This window comes from Vidua macroura, chromosome 1, assembly GCF_024509145.1.
Source record: "Vidua macroura isolate BioBank_ID:100142 chromosome 1, ASM2450914v1, whole genome shotgun sequence".
Lineage (NCBI taxonomy): Eukaryota > Metazoa > Chordata > Aves > Passeriformes > Viduidae > Vidua > Vidua macroura.
In genome coordinates, this window is record NC_071571.1 from 38,342,457 (window position 1) to 38,359,779 (window position 17,323).

The window sequence follows — 17,323 nt, forward strand, 5'->3', positions numbered from 1 at the left end:
CCGGGCCGGGCGGGGCGGGACGCGCGGTCCGCACCCCGCAGGACTACATTACCCATGAGGCACCGCTGCCGCCGGCGGAAGTGTGTGGTGGCCCGAGGGTTTGTGGGAAGTAGGGCCTTTCCTTTCCGTCTCTGGGCGCCATCAGGTGAGGGCCGGTCCGCGCGCGGCCTTTCCCTCAATCCGCGCCCATCCCGGGATCCGGGCGCCCATCCGCCCGTCCCGCCGCCGCGCCCGCCCGCCTCCGGGCGCGATGGGGCCGCTCCTGCGGCGCGGAGCCTCTGGGAGGCCCGTGGAGGAGGGCCCGCGGGCTGCGCCTCGGTGGGGCGGGGAGGGGAGCGGGGCACCCGGGTGCTCCTGGAGCGCCAGAGCGGGTGCGGGTCGGTGACAGACGGCGCGCATCAGGATATCACTGGTTTGCTTCGGGTTTGCGGTTTGATCGTGGGGTTTTTTTGTGCAATTAGGCCGTGAAAAGGTGGGGTGGCTGGGGATGGGAATGGATGAGCTCTAGCTGGGCAGGTTCAAACGAGGGGTATCCAAAATCACACACGAACTGTTTGTGGCGTGTCTTTCCATGTAAATAAAGTGAGCTGCGTGTATCTGATGGTGAGTTGGGTGGGGGCTTGATGGAATTTAGGTACACGTGCTGATTGCTGCAGAGGCCTCAGAGGTTTTTAGGAAAACAGAGTAAACATGATGACAAAATAAAGTAATATGTGATTTTTGAAACTCCTTCAGCTAGTCAGACATATTCATTTAAGACATACTCGTATTCATACTATTAAGACATACTCAGCTCAAAAGAGGGAGTTTGTAATAATCATTGTTTTCTTACAAAATTTGACCTGTAGGAACTTTGTCTTGAGCCTTTCCTCTGCTGAAATCAATACAAACCATCCCCGGTGGTGCTCAGCACAAGAGATTTTTAAAAACAACTGTAAGAAAGCCCACAAGGCATCTGTGGAGCAAAACACAAATGTCAGCAACAGTAGGACACTGAGCTATGACGCTTCTTTTTTAGTATGACACGGTCAGCACGCCTCCTTTTACTTAAAGTCCGGTTCCAGCGGATATGGGGGAAGGCCTTGTCTCTCCTGAGATGTGGGAGACACCATGTGAATAGCTCCAAGGAAGCAAAAGTCCCAATCCAGTTCATTTCTTAAGCAACTGTTAAACTTCCACTTACTAATAAAACTGTTAAGCTTTCATTTAGAAGTAAAACCTTTATAGTGAATTTCTTAGTTAACAATAAAGTTAGTTAACAATAAAGTTAGTTAAAATAAACTTAGTTAACAATAAAGGCCATACTCCTCACAGCCCTGTAGTTCTTGATAGATTTGTATGTAAAACTTGATTCAGGTGTTAATTGTTGGGTTCGGTAGTATCAGACATGGTGCATCTGAAAATTTCTCAGTTGAGGAGTTTAACACTTCAGAGTAAATAAAAAAGGAAGAAAATTGCTGGGAATGGTGACTGCAGGGTGTCATGCTGAAGGCTCCCAGGTGTTATCCATGTTCCTGGGTGTGTCAATGGTACGAAGAAGCGTGAGAGCTCCCTGTCTTTCACTGCTGTTCCATGTGTGATCTGGTGCAGTGCCCCTGTTGGAAGAGGTTCCAGCTGGGAGTTGTTTTTGGTGCAGTGTTTTCACCCAGCTCTCTATCCAGCAGGTAGACAGACATGGGTGCCTACAAGTACATCCAGGAGCTCTGGAGGAAGAAGCAGTCGGACGTGATGCGGTTCCTGCTGCGCGTGCGCTGCTGGCAGTACCGCCAGCTGTCAGCCTTGCACCGCGCCCCGCGGCCCACGCGGCCGGACAAAGCCCGCAGGCTGGGATACAAGGCCAAGCAAGGTAATGGCACGGACAGGTGAGGTCGGTGTGCCTCACGATGGGGTGACATCGGCTTCCTCTGGTGACAGCAGAGTAACAAAGTCTGAAACTGGAGTATCCCCCAATAAATGGAAGTGTCCTGCATGAAGTGAGCAGAGTATCGTAAATGTCCTCAGTTGGTAGCAGTGCCCATGGCCTAAAACCTTAACTTCACTTAGTTTCACATCTGTGCCTTCTGTTGCCATTCTGGCAGGTGAAGATCAAGTGGGCTTTGGCCTCAATTTTTGTTCCTGTGCTATGTTAGTGCCACACAGTTGAGCAGGGTTTTTAGTATTCTAGGTTTGGGGGATGTCCTTTCTATGCCTAAGTTTTGTCATATGTTACTTTGACTTTTTTCAGGTGACTGAGCTGTGACCTTCTAGCACCTTGAAAAAAGCTTCAAGAGAACTGGATAGAGATTTGCACAAGAGCATGTAGTGACAGGACAAGGGGAATGGTTCCGAACTGAAAGCAGGTTTAGATTAAATACTAGGAAGAAACTGTGAGGGTGGTGAGGCACTGGAACATATTGCCCAGAGGAGTTGTGAATACCCCATCCCTGGCAGTGTCCAAGCCCAGGCTGGATGGAGCTCTGAGCCAACTAGTCTGGTGGAAGGTATCCCTGTCCATGGCAGGGGGGTTGGAACTGGATGATCTTTAAGGTTCCTTCCAACCCAAGCCATATTATGACTGTGTTACAGCTGCATGCTCTTGAGCTAGATGATGGAATTTGTACTGTCATTGAAAAACAGTTACTGGTCAGGGAAAGAAATGGGAAAAGTAGCTATCCATGTGTAACTTGTGGAAATCCATTTATTTATTCACAAAGAAAATAAGAAGCTAAGATGTGACACTTCTGTTACTGTTTATCTAGTTTTGTCATTTCTCAGTGACCAGATTTCAGCAGGGTTTGTGGATGGCTTGTGCTTTTTGAGTGCTGCCATCTGAATTGTGCAGTTTGGTTAATGGTTTTGCTGATCGTAGTTGGTTTGAGACTGGATAGTGGAAAGGTGCCATAAGCTTTGGTTTGGAACCAAAACCAGTTGCATCAGGATATCATTTTCCTTACTCAGTTGTAATGACAATAACAAAAACACCTTGCACTATCCACCTCAAATTGTAAATTTTGGTAAAAATTGGTAAAATGACTTTGTGTTGCAGCATTTTATGTAAATTTTGGGGGATTGGAAATGCAGTACAATTGCTACCTAGAATTGTTCTGGTTCCTGAGTCACTGTTTGTTTTAGGTTATGTTATTTACCGTGTCCGCGTTCGCCGTGGTGGCCGCAAACGCCCAGTCCCCAAAGGTGCAACCTATGGTAAACCTGTGCATCATGGTGTTAACCAGCTCAAGTTTGCCCGGAGTCTTCAGTCTGTAGCAGAGGTGAGTATTTTGGTTATTGCTCACAAATTTGGGTTGGACAGTTTTAGTCTGTAAAAGCTGAAAATACTCAAAGACAAAAAATACAACACCAAACCAGCTGTTTTGTTAATAAGTTGTTAGTAAGATTCTGAATAATGGTGGCAGGAAAGCAGCAGAATGTCTTTAAAAGCTCTATTGACACAATAAAAAAACTACTCAGACTTGTAAAATGGGGTCTATGGGAACCACTTGAGTGGTTTAGTGAAGTTCATACTTCTCAAGTATGCCACAATATTTGTTACGAAAAACACATAACTAGTCCAAGCCACAGTAAAATAGCTAGGCATGAGAAATAAGAACTTGCATGTGCTAAGGTCTAACATGTCAATAAATCCCACTCCTGTGTTCCCTGCGGTGTGGTGTGGATCACCAGCTGCTAGTGATGGTCCTTTCACAAAGTACACGTGAGTTCCTGTCTTAAAGCCTGTAGCACCTGTTTGTGTAGTAGTGCTGCACAGCACGCTTAGCTGTATTGCAGGAGCTGAAGGCAGTGTGCCAGAGACCTTCTGCTTTGGAAAAAACTGGTACCTCACAAGCACACAGCTTGGTGGTTAACTTATTTTTAGGTGAGATCTTGTTACTGAAATACTCAAAATGTAAACTTCAATTTAATGAGATCTTGTAAGCTTCATTGCTATCACAGTTAATCTGGAAGGGATAGACTTCTCACATTTACAAAAAAAAAAAACAACCTTTCTCAGTGGGTTAGAGTTAATACTAGGCTGCATTCTCAAACTAGACATTGTGGAGCAAGGGTGAGTGTCATTGCCTTTCCATCTTGAAGCAGAAGACTTTTCTGTTCTCAGGACTTTGAAAATATTCCTGAGTGACTTCTGCAAGTTGAATATGGTGGGATTTTTTTTTTTCAGGGAAAAGATATAAATGGGACATGTTTATTTAAAAGAAACACAGGTGATGAGTTTGAATTAAAAATGCTATTCTGTTTTTAGTGCTCATGGCATTCTCTTCATATGTGTTATTCCCAGATACCTGATGGCTAATCACATGCTCACTTAGGACAGCTACGGAAGAGGTTATTTGCCCTCAGTTTTAGCTTCAAATTTTCTGAATCTGACACAGTCTTTCCAGAAGATTTACATTTTTCAGATTACAGAAATGCAAAGCCTCAGTTGGAGCTCCCATCCTCGAATAGAAGCTGGTTGATGGTGATTGGTGTTCTAATATTTCATACAGGTGTTGCTCTCACACTACAATAAAAGGACTTGAAAAAATGTTATTTCATGTGCGGAAAATAGTCAAGCTGTTTAGGACAGCCTGTAACAATAGGTTAAGATCACACTGGGCAAGAAGATGAACGGGGTCCATTGGTTCATGCTTCCCCATGATGATGATAAAGTCTTACAATTAAACACACATAGTGTGTTTTAAATAAGGAGCATTCTTGACGTAAGAAGCAGATTGAGTTGTATAATTGCTATTTTCTGCTTTGTTTTGTTTTCTGAACTAAGATTGTGTCTTCCTAACCACAAGTGAGGACAGGAAAAGCACACACTAGTACACCAGCAGTGGTACAAAGATTTGTTGCATCAGCTATTCCTTTACTCCCACCAGTACAGGCTTACACTCTGCAGAAATCTATTTCTTGCCTGTAGCTTTGGATGTGGAAATTAATCAGTCTTTCATAACTTCCCATAAAAGATTGTTCCATGACCCCAAGTGCAGCTCATGCTCCTCATCTTCATGTTGAAGTTATTTTTAACATTGTGTTTTTACTGACTGGGTGCTTCTGTGTACACAGAGTTCTTTCTTCTGTCAACCAAGCGCCTTCCTGCTCATGGTCTTTAAAACCTGTTTCATGCAGGAATCCAAACAGCCTTTTTTTTGTTGTTGTTTTTTTTTTTTTCTTTTTCGTAACACAGAGTTCTTTTCAGCTGTTACTTTCCTTGCACCTTTGCAGCTGGAAGGGGATGAGTTTTTCTAGGAAAAGAGGTTGTCCTAGGGAAAATGGAAATTTTATGTTTGAGTTAATAATCTTCCTGCATAAAGAGTGTCCTCCATCCATGGTTTTACAGCCTGTTGCATTTATTTTTTCCTCTAGGAACGTGCTGGCCGTCACTGTGGGGCTCTGAGAGTCTTGAACTCGTATTGGGTGGGCGAAGATTCCACTTACAAGTTCTTTGAAGTGATCCTGATCGATCCCTTCCATAAGACCATCAGGCGGAACCCCGATACCCAATGGATCACCAAGCCCGTCCACAAGCACAGAGAGATGCGTGGGCTGACGTCAGCCGGGCGCAAGAGCCGCGGGCTTGGCAAGGGCCACAAATTCCACCACACCATCGGTGGCTCGCGCCGTGCAGCTTGGAGAAGGCGCAACACCCTGCAGCTGCACCGCTACCGCTAATTCTTGTACACGTGGCCATCTAATAAAGATCATGCAGGTTGTTCAATTTAACAGTGCTTCTGCTGCTTCTTGGGTTATGTGGATAAGTGTAGAATTCTCCAGGAGTTCAGGTGTTCCCATATCTTGACAGTCTTTTGAAAATGTAATTGGATACTTGTGGAGATTGTAGGCCCCGAGTTCTGTGATGGGTTTCACTTTGGATAACATGGAAGGACGTGTGCAATGTGTATTGAAAGGCCAGGGGCTGGTCCATGTTCTTTTTTCTCTTGGTCTGAGTTTATTTAGTCACTATTTGTAGGCTGGGGTCTCTGTTTGTCCTGTGCTTGGACTGAAGGCCAGCTTTGATCTTGTGCAATGAGATGTAAACTGAAAGTACTCATTTATTTTTTATGGGTAATTAAATACTAACGGCTATTTTATTTTTCAAGTTCTGTTTTTTTGTACTTCTTCAGTGTCAAACCAGCTCTTGGGCCTCTCAAACATTGTCTAAATCAGCTAAGCACAGAATGGAAAGGTAAAGCTTGCTCTGTTCATTGCAGTGCACAGTATTAAAAATGTGGGCACATTGCAAAGACCTATAAGGTTTTAGGCTGAGCAATAAAATACTGGCTGTAGAGTAGTAGGTATTTCATTTGTCAAGACTGAGGGGAGACAGTTTCTTAAACCTTTGTTTGGATACCAGAACAGAAAACCTGTGTCTGTTAAAATCTGCATTCTGATTTACGCTGCATGGTTAGGTGGTAGAAATAAACGCATTTGAATAACAGTTATAGATAAATGTATTTAGACTACTTTTTGTGAAATCACAGTGTGATCTTTTCAGCATGAAGTCAGTTTGCACATAAAGGCTGGAAGATTAAACACAGTTCCTGGTAAATAAGGTGGATGGCTGTCGTACCTTACACAGATTCGGTATCATATCCATTAGATAGTGATAGAAGAAGAAGTTGACACAAGGCCCACGAAGTAGCTGTGTCTTCCTGGAACTTCATCTTGGGATGTGGAATGTTTTTGGTTTTTTTTCCTGAGACTTAAAACATGTCAAGATTTTCCCTTCAACTGAGAAATTGACTTAATACCCCAGTTTAAGTCCTTACAGGAGGGTAGTAGTCTAAAGAAGAGACATTTTGGCAGTGTGTTCTCAAAGCCAGGAATTACAACTCAAGGTGACAATTCTTTGATGACATGTTTTGTTTGGTTCAAACAAGAAAAATGCAAAATAATCTGTTAAGAAGTATTAAAGCTATCTGCTCTAAACATGGGAGCTTTTTTTAGCCTCTCCTTTAAAGTATCACTGGTGTTGAAAGATAGTCCTGTGATGTTGTAGGACAGGAAGTGGAAGTTCCTCAGAGCAAATTTCATGACTGAGGTCTCCCCTGAGCATGGAGATGGTTACTGTAGAGAGGGGCTGATCTGTCTGGTTTGTAGATTTAACAGCTTCAGGTAGTGCCAGTGTGGCCACTGTGTTCATTCCTTTGGAATTATTTTAGATAATAGAGTAGGAATCAGATTCTATTTTTAGAGCCCAGCTTTTTAATTCATTAGCTGTACAGAGCATGTTTGAGCAACACAGCCTAGAAAAAGATGTCCCTGCCCATGGCAGGGGATTTGGAATTAGATGATCTTCAAGGTTCCTTCAGCCCAAATCTATGATTTTTTTTTTTTTTTTTAGGCAACAACTTCAAGACTGATGATACTGTACTGGGGGTTGTTAAGCTGTTTGGGACCCTTGGCACCGATGGGGGAGGGTGACAGCAGTTGACGGGGCAGTCAGCACTAATGCTGTGTCATTTGCCAGCACTCAAACCTTGCAGCACGTGGCAGGTGTCTTCAGTGAGATCTACCTTAGGTTGGCCCTTGTGGTCCTGTAATTCTTTGAACTTTAAAAGAAAATACTGTGCCCTCTGAAGTTTATTGAAAACTGCTGATGACAGTGTATCCAAAAGGGCGTGGTATCTAGCAAACCAGTGAAGTAATTTGAAACAGATGGTGGTGCCTTCTGAGGATGCTCTGGGTATGTACAGCTCATTCCAAGTCTTTGAGAAGTCAGACTGCCTTCATGTCTTTCCACGCTGGAAGTGTCTCATGCTCTTAGATGAGATTTTGGGTTTGAAGGGACATCACTGTGCAGAATTTATGTGAAGCAGAAAGATATATTTTATTAAAATCTTTATTTTAAAAAGGCAAAACATTGGAGGAAGAACTTTTTCGTTTGCGTTTGTGGGCTTGGGAAGCCAGGGGTAGAGAGAGGTTATGTGATCTCTGCCTTTCCTACTTGATTCTTGAACCTGCTGTGCAAGTTCAAGAAATTGCAAGTAGTTTGTGTTCCTTAAGATTGTGGTAGAAACCAGTCATCTGAGACAGTCCTAGTGAGAGGCTGTAACATGAGTTCAACCCTCCCCAGACACCAAGGGTCTGCCTGAAACAGGGACACTAAGCTGTAGCTGAAGGAGGGCAGGGGGAGGGAAGAGGAAGCTTCAGGAATTTCACTAGGCAAATCTATTAAGACATAGAGGAATCTAGTAATCTGTTTCCAAGCCATCTACTTGGCTCTGTTTGCAGGACTGATCATTTCTCAGTCTGAGCAGGCATGTTTTGGAGGTAATTAAAAGAGCTGTCTGGTTTCTAGGCAAGACAAAATGAATACCACAGTTAAACTGCAGAGAAGTGGGGCTGTACAGTACCAGGCTGATTCAGCCTGGTTTTAGGTGCTGTTGAAAATAGTTGACTGTAAGCTTTTATTGGGCTGGATTTCACTTTTGTGTTAGCTGCCTAGATTAGCTAATCACTCAGCTTTTGGTACAAGGTGAGTCCCTGGCAAGGGCACTATTTCTGTCCCAAAGGGTGGGATGTGTGAAAACAGATTGTGTGATTTAGGCTGTTCTTTAAATAAGCAAGTAGGAAACTCCCTTCCACATAGCTAATAGAAGTGCTCATTACTTGGCAACACTAGCTAGGTTGAAAAGTAGGGACTCACTAATCAACAGCGAGTGTAATTGTTTCCTTGCTTTGTCTCCGAATCGCTGCGAGGCAGCTGTGTGCTGCTAGGAGAGGCACACTGGCATGATGCCTGCGAAAGGCACAGATGCTGGTAGAGGAGGCAGTTGGCTCCTTCCTTGCAGCAGAAGGTCATGGAATTTCACTGGTGATTTTTGTGGGGGCCTTAGAATGAAGTAATTAGTGATGGAGGAGAGTTATAACTTGACTTTCTCACTTATCTCTGTCCTTGTAATGCAGCAGTTGTTCCCTAGCCTTGACCCAGTAGAGAAAAGTGACTGCCTGTGAAGAGTTCTGTACAGCTAATGAATTAAAAAGTTAGGCTCTAAAAATAGAGCCTGATTCCTACTCTATTATCTACTCACTCTCCAAGCTGGGAAAAAACACCATATTTTTGTACATCCCTTTTCTTTTCCAGCAGACACAAGTCTAGTTTGGAGAGTATCAAGCCAAAATAGTGATGGAAACATTGCTGCAGCCACAAAAAAAAAAAAAAAAAAAAAAAAAAAAAAAAAAAAAAAAAAAAAAAAAAAAAAAAAAAATCCAATTTGGATTTGAATTGGATGCTGTTTTCTGGGGCTTTGAGCAACCACCAAGTTTTTGATCCAACCCTTTTAAAGTAATTGTTTGAAATGTAAAGCTGTATGAAAGGATGGAGAGCCTGTAGGTTGTTCTCTTTATGTGTCAAGTTTCTGAATCAGCTTCAATTTAATAATTACACACAGAGTGTTTAGGTTGCAGAGCCTTGCTCCCTACAGTTAGGAAGTGTCTGAGCTACACTGCTTACACAACCTTTAATTCAGTGGCTATCCTGCTCTTACCTAATGGGCCAGAAGAGGCCTCTTGCAAAGCCAGGACTGGAACCCAGTTCTTCTGGACCCCTTGTCACTGCCTGAAATTTAAGAGAGCATGCTTTTCTTTGGTATCAAATGATGTTCAATGATATAATTAAAGGCTCTTATTGTAATGAAGATGACACTCAATCTCATTAAATCCTGTCATCTCTCCATCATTCAGGGAAATGGAGAGCAGGGGTATCCTGGAGATCAGAGAGCAGATGAATGATTAAATTAAGCCTGCCTCTGATAAGACCAGTGCTGGCTGACGCTGCTCTCTCAAAAGGCAGGTACCCCTCTTCCAAGCCTTCTCAGGTCTCCCTGCACTTCTAGTGCCAGGCTTTGGGAAAACCTCACTAGTTAGATTGTTGGACCCTAGCTGACTCCATAGGGGTTTTGCAGTCTGTATCTCCTTGCACAAGAGCAGCTGAGGTGGCTGTCCATGTGCAAGTTGAGGAGTTCTCTTGGAAATACAGGAATGGAGAGGCACATGAAAGTGAGGATTGAAAAAAAAACCCAAAAACTGAGGAGAAGTAAAAAAAAAAAAAAAAAAAGAAGAGAACAAGTAAGCTGGCTTTCAGTGAGGCTTGTTAGTACCCTGGTGCTGCTCAGGGTCAGGAACACCTAGTAGACAAGGCTACAGCTAGGTCCCTCAGGGCTCATCAGCCAGGTCTGTGTGGGGCAGTGCCCACAGTATAAACCTGGCTGAACAAACCTACAGCTCCTCAGAATAGCTCCACCGTGTCTCTGGTATCAATCTGCTTTCCTGAAACACCAGGCAGCGGCTGCACTTCACCAAACCCAGAGCAGGAGGACAGTTCTCATTTGGTGCTGTGAAATAAATGCCCTGTGTCCAGTGCTCAAGCACTCAATGTCCCAGGCCTTGTCACCAGGCTGTGTGTCAATAGAGCAGCAGACAGAAACCAAGACCCTGTTAACTCTGCACCGTGTTCATGAGTGTAACGAAAATGAGTCGTCATCCCCTGAGAGCTCATCCACCAAGCAGAGGAAGTAGCTCATTAGTCTAGTGTTCACTCATTCATTTATTCATATAGTTTTCTTGCAGCATTGTTTTTCTGTGACTAACAAGCAATTATTTGAACCCTTTCCTTGTGTGAGAATCGCAGCCCTTCAACTCATCTGCTGTTACAATCCACCTGCCTCTCTCACAGGTTTCATGATTACTCAGATAAGTTTAGATAGCAAGTTACACAACCTTTATAAATTATGTGTTTTGAGCTTTGTGTTTTCAGTTCTTTCAGAGCCATATATAAAAACAATGTTTTATAAGTTGCTTTGTTTGCAACTATTTGGAGAGTGGTTTTGCCAAGGCACAGTTTAAAAAAGTCATAGTGAACCTTTTAAGCAAAACAGAAAGTTTTGTATTATTTTCACTTTGCAAGTTACTGCTATGGGTGTTGGTGGAGAACATCGGCTTAAGATCTTTTTTACAGAAAAAGGCACAAAATAAGATTCAGCTACACAGGAAAGTCAGCATGCAAGTAAAAGGACTTCTCTTGAGTTTTTTTTTTTTTTTTTTTAATAGAATTATAGAAAACACTTGATTCAATTGGTTCTGTTGAATCTGTAGAATCTAATCCCCAATCTTAATCTAAGTAGTTTTATTTCTGATAGATGCCTGGTAGTCTTTTCTTAAGAGGCAGAGACTAAAAACCCATATGAGCTAATAGTAAGACACTAAGTTTTTAATTTTAGACCAATGAGTTGTGCTGGGAAGGTGATTGCTGTCCATTGTAAACAGCAATTTTAAAGCAATAGTTATACCATATCAGTGGGAAAAACAAAATAAGCTGATTACTGTTAGTTACACTAAAAACCCAACTCTTAAATTTGTGATTTATGTTGCCGAGAAGGAAAACAGAAATGAAAACACCATGAAAAACTGAATCACTGTTCTGACTCCTGGGGCTAAATTAAAATCTCCAGTATAGTTATTACTTTCATTGGCTAGTTTAATAAAAAATATGAGAATCATAAAACTATGTAAAGCATATGGCATATATTAGTTCTATTTTCTCCAGTGATGGCCCCATCTGTTTAGAACTAAAAACTTCAAAATGCTTCTCTAGCAAACAATCTCACCTTCTAGTAGGTGCTATTCTGACAACATTCTGAAATTTTAACCTGTTTTAAGAAAAAAAAAAAGAGAGAAGTTTTGAGCATGAATAATTCTGTTAGCCAAATTATGACTGTTGAAATGAACCACAGATATGAAACTTGATGGTTTTTGCAGATTCTGCAAATTGTCCTAAAATCACATTAACTGCATTACAGCTTGAGCATTGAACTGTATGGTACTTTCATAGGAAGTCTGTAATAGCAGTAAAGGAAGAAGCAATTTTGTCCTGTGCAGGGAGTCAGACAGAGAACCAGGGAAGTAACTGCCTTCCATCTTCCCCCACTTTGGCCCACACTGAAGTGGTAACCCTGGACCAGCTCTTTCAGCACCCACCAGCCAACCCAAGCTGACCCATCTTGTTTCTCCTGCGTTTATTTACAGCTCTGTGCAACAGGCTGCTGCTTGCTGCTGACTCGGTTCTTTTTGTTGTTGTTAGTCAATAGGAGTGAGATTGCCAAAGTTGTAGTTGTTTGGTTTGTAAAAGATGAGCTGCTCAGCTTCTTGTGCCAATGCTGTTGTCACAAGAGCTGATTCTGGCTGTCAGGCATGGTGGGGAGGAGCAGAGGTGGGAGAGCAGTGGGTCTGAGCTGGCCAGCTCTGAGGCGGGAGACCTCCTGATTCCAAGATAGACACAGTGCAATGTGTCCTGCTGGGATCTGTGACCCAGCACTGAATTAAGACTTGGCATTGCCTCAAAGAGAAATAAAACAAGAAAAAAAAGTGAATGGCCATGCAGGGCCAGCCCAGAGGTCCAAGGGGCACAGTGCCTACTTTTGACAGGGATCAGCGATGGGCATTTGGAAAAAGGCTGGTGAATGTGGAGCAAGTCCAGTCCCACATGTAGCATCTCCAGTTCTCTGAAGAGCAGGGTAAGGATTTCCTCACATTGTGGTTGCCCTCGTGCCAGCAGCCACCCAGGACAGCTGCAAGCTGTGACATCCAGCAATGGCTGGGAACTCCCACAGAGCTTCTGGCTCAGCATGTGCACGGGCTGGATCCGTATGCGGGATGGCATCTGAAGGTAGATAAAGAGAAAATTATTGCCTTGACTCATAAGTGCCTCCTGTAATTTGAAATGGGAAGTGGAAATACAACCTGTTTTGATCGTCTGCTCCTGGAAGCTCACTGAACCAGAGACTTTCCAGATGACTCAGAGCAAGATGGTTGTTTGCTGAGAAACTGCTGTATCAAGGATCTGGCAGGATTATATAACAAGCAGTTGTCCTTCACCCTGATAATGTGTCTTCTCTGTGAGACTGATGCTTACAATTCACCAGTGTTGAAGAACAGCAATAAAACAAAATGGCAAGTGCCTGAAGGCATCTTCAGGATCCAGCTGAGCTCCTGCTTGAAACAGATCTATTATTTGCTTCTAGACATTGCGTTCCAGTTCAGGAAAACATGATAAAATTTCACTGCTAGCCTCATGATGCCACCCATTCCTTTGCAGTGGTCCTGTTTCAGTTGTGTTTGCCATAGTGTACCTCTCTGTATTTAGCAGGAGCACTAAAACTAGTTGTGGAGAAGGTACCTCTTTATTTGCTAAGGCTCAGAGAGTGAACTCTTTGGGAACTGGAGCAAGGCTGGCTTGTGTGCTTGAATTTTGCTATGTCTCTTTAAGTGCCCCTCCTGGAAAAGATTGCACTGGATTGAGCTTTGGTGAAAATTTTCAGTGTTTGTAGATGAAGGTTAAGATGATCCTTTCAAGGATGCATTCTCCCAATTCAGGGGAAAAAAACAACAAACACCCCCACACAAGAATACTCTGTCAAACAAACAAACAAACAAACCAAACAAAAAAATGAAAACCCAGAAGAAACAGGAATGGTCCTTTTTGTCAGTGTCTGATATCAACTTTTTAAGAAGATAATTGATTGTGTCATGGAATTCCAAGAGTATTTCCAGTCCTTGGAACTGTGTTTGAAACTAATTAACTCTGTTTCAGCCAAAACCAGCACAAGCCCCAAGCTGGGAATGTCGTTTATTTGCTGATGTTCATGTAACAAGAGATGAAGTGACCATGATGATTTTATTAAAACTGCAAGCGCCTCGCCAGGAGGTTTTGTTGGTTTTCCTGTGATCACTAGAAGGAATGAGAGAATTGGCTTCCTTCCCTCTTATTTGTAATGGTTTAGAGCAGAAAGTTCTTACTCTGACTTAATGCAGAGAGCCAGTTTTGCTGCATGTGAAGCTGGTAGCTGAATCTGGCTAAATGCACGTCCGCCTTTATTCACAAGGCTGATAATATCCAGCTCTGTTTCCATCCCATCAAATACGAATGGTCCCTTAGCAGGAACATTGTTGTGTCAGGAGTAATCTGGGCAAGTTGCTGAGGCATAACACAGCCAGACCTAAGATTCAGGACAGACAGAGAGGTCAGCATTTCCACCGCTTGTACAAGTGCCAAAACTGCAAGTGCAGATTAGTTTGGACACACAGCAATATTTCTACCCAGAGATATCCCACCAACATATTTCTAAGGCCCTACAAATATAATTTGCATCTCACGCTGGTGTTTTGGGGTTACACCCTTCTGCTTTCAATAGAGTTATTCCAGATTTTTCTGGAATTTGAGTTATTTTAAGAAGTTATTTTATTTATATTTTGTGTACTTGCAGATGCCTCAGATTTGTTTCTAGTAAGCTTTTGCTCTTGCTACCAATGTCTTGCAAAGGGTTTTATGAGAGAAACTCCATTTGTCTTAACAGTTAAGTTTTTATAGCTCGAAGCAATTTTCTTTAGTGTAACATTTCAGGAACCCTTTATGGCTAGCGATATTTCATTGAATGCCTGAAGATTGAGACCTACTGCATGACTTTATCATGTATAAAGCTTATTATCTGACATAATTTGGTGCATAGCAGGCTTATTTATTTAAAAGGTCACACAATCATATTTCACCTCTGGTAATGGCATTTTTATCCATTTAATAGGTTTATCCTAAAGCATATTTATTCCTAATGCATTTTATTCAGAAGCCAGTTAATAACTTTAACTCTTTAGGCTCTTAGCAGAATACAGAAGCCAGCTCTTCAGAACAAGAGTTTGACCAGCTGGGCCTAATCCAGCAGCACACGAGGTCCAATAGAGAGTCCCATGCATCATTTCTTGATTTAACTCAGCATCTTGAAGCTGTAAGTCATCTTTTGGCCTCCGAGTTCGCCAGGGTGAGACAACGATCAGGGGAAAAAACATTGTGCTGTGTAGAGCCTGGAGCTGTCTTGGCCCTTGAGCTGCCAGCTATCTTTTGGGTAGTTACAGGTAATAAGTCTTAGGGCCAAAATAAACCATTTTGGTTTATTTCTTCTATAGTTGCTTTTGTTTTGCCTGGATGTAAAAGGAAGTTCTCACTCTCTGGGCCAATGCACTGTGACCAATGGCACCTGTAATGAAAGCTACTCATTTTCTACAAACTTGTGCTATTTAAGGCCCAGATGCAAGTCATATTTGCCTCTGTTGGTGACTGGGCTGAGTTTTCGCTAGAATTTTCCTTGTAAAATACACCAGTAATCACAGTAAGTTTGTGCTGCTGCAAAGGAGAGAAGAAAGGCTGATACATAAAACTTTGCAGGAGCTGGGGTTATAATTTCTGTCTGTGTGTCCCCTTCATACAACCTGCAGAATTTCCCCAAAACAGGGAGAAGGCATCATTTGCATCTCTGCTCTGCCCAGGATGAGCTTTATGTTTGTGTTACACTATATCTCTCCAAGAATGAACATAGCTTACAAAGAAAAAAATCAAACTGGGCTTATGTTCTGGTGGCCTGGAGGGTTCAGAAGGGAAATGGTGGAGCTGAGCTACGAGAAGACTTCTGAAGCAATGGTTTTGATCTGGTGACAGCAGTGACACCACACCAGGGATGTCCTAGCCAGCACCATGTCACACAATGCCAATGTGATTGCTGCCAGCCTCCAGCTTAGCTAGCTTCCTAGAGAGCATCGGTGCTTTGAAATAAGGTGCTCTTCAGGACACTGTGATATAAAAGAGTTGGGAAAAGCCAGAGGAAAATACAAAAATCCAGACTCAGAAGTTTATTTAGTACAAAAGACACCAGAGTGGAAAATGCAGTTGCCCCTGGAGAGGTTTGGGTGGTAGGGAGAAGGGACTAGCAGCTGACAGAGCATAAGGCAGCAGTTGTATTCTGACTATACCTTCAATACAATACTGCTGATGCCTTCTCCAAGACAGCACAATGTGTCAGAAACCACCTGTAGCTAAGTTGTGTGAGTCTTTTTCAGTGAAGGCAAAGGGTAGCTCCTTGTACATCCTTTGCACTATCCATTCTGCTTCTCTCCCAAAAATCACATTTGGCCCAATCAAGCAGTATATATCCTCATCTTTTTCTCATTAGGCAATGATTTGATTTCTGGATAAATAGATGATATACTGACAGATTAAGGAACTTATAGCACAAAAAGAAAAAGGTGGGCAGTGATATTACTGCCATATAAGATAGGCTTAATTAACGTAGAATTAATGCTTTATCCTTCTAGACTAAAAGTCCAAGTCATCACCTTCCATTAAAATCTACAGGGGCAGATGAGGCTAGTGGTAATACATCACTATTGCATGAGGTTATTTCCCATCAATCTGACCAGCCCAGGCAACCAGTTGTACTACCAAAGTCTGTGAAGAAAAAGCACGTTTGCAATAATGCTGGGTAAGAGAAAAAAGTGGCAGGGTTATGTGCTTGAGGCTATAAACTAACTGCTGAGGAGCTTAATCAGGAAGAGAGTTACCCTATGGACAAGTTAGTATATGACTGTCTATTATGAGCTTTTATATCTTCCTCTAAGGCTCTGATACCGAGAGACAGGATGTGAGTGCAAGGGGATGGTTTGTGAGCCACATCCTCTGCTTGGTTATACTTAGCTCTGTGACTGCACCACTCCCAGTACCTAAGCTAGCTGCATTTGTGTCATGTAGGCATGCCCTTAATGGGCAGCTTTAAATTATTCTATATTTAGCTTTTGCTTCTTCCTAAAGCATTCTGCAGACATTCAGCCTATGAAGGGATGTGATGACAAGCTAAAGACCTCTGGGACCTCCTTATCAGGATTTCTGTTTGACAGAGAGAAAAAAGTGCACCAACTGAAAGAGTTAGAGATATATATGTTAAATTGGAATGGAGAAAAAGTAGGGCAGAGGGTCAGAAAACACTGTGTAGGGCTTGACCCAAGCTGACTCTAATCGATAGAAAAGTTTCCACTGGCTTCCAGAGGCTAAGATTAGTTAGATGAGTTATGGCTATTTATATCATTTAATGTACGAAAGAAAGTCACAGTTACAGCTATCTTTATAAAGACTTTTAGAGGGCAGTATTTAAGGTAGTAGCTGTAGATAGCAAGTGAATCTTTGCTTTAAAGAAACTGGAAATGCAAGCATGGGTTTGGTATCAGTTGCCTCACCTAAGTGTACTTGTATGAACTAGTTCCATCTGCAGTTGTGGAGCACAAATTATTCAGGACAGACATATTACTGAGGGTTTCAGGAGGATCTTATCACACAGACTGACCGGAGTGAAAAAGAATGACAAAAAATTTTATATGGGGGAAAATATCTTTTATTCTATTTAAACCATTGGATGCTGTAAACAACCATGGAAGGGAACTTGGACTTACTGTAGATCTGTGCAAATATCAGCACTGTTCTGAGTGCTCAGTCAAAAAGACAAATAAGAGGTTAGGAATTTTTCCT

At 42.5% G+C, this 17,323-nt stretch overlaps 1 protein-coding gene across 1 annotated transcript; it reads left to right on the plus strand.

Annotated features, from left to right (window-relative positions):
• The first annotated feature begins 65 nt into the window (after positions 1 to 65).
• Positions 66 to 5,703, plus strand: RPL15 (ribosomal protein L15). The gene is made up of 4 exons (XM_053985668.1): positions 66 to 145; positions 1,662 to 1,846; positions 3,112 to 3,248; positions 5,347 to 5,703. The coding sequence occupies exons 2-4, from the start codon at positions 1,675 to 1,677 to the stop codon at positions 5,650 to 5,652; spliced, it is 615 nt and encodes a 204-aa protein (XP_053841643.1). The 5' UTR covers positions 66 to 145; positions 1,662 to 1,674; the 3' UTR covers positions 5,653 to 5,703.
• Positions 5,704 to 17,323: the final 11,620 nt, after the last annotated feature.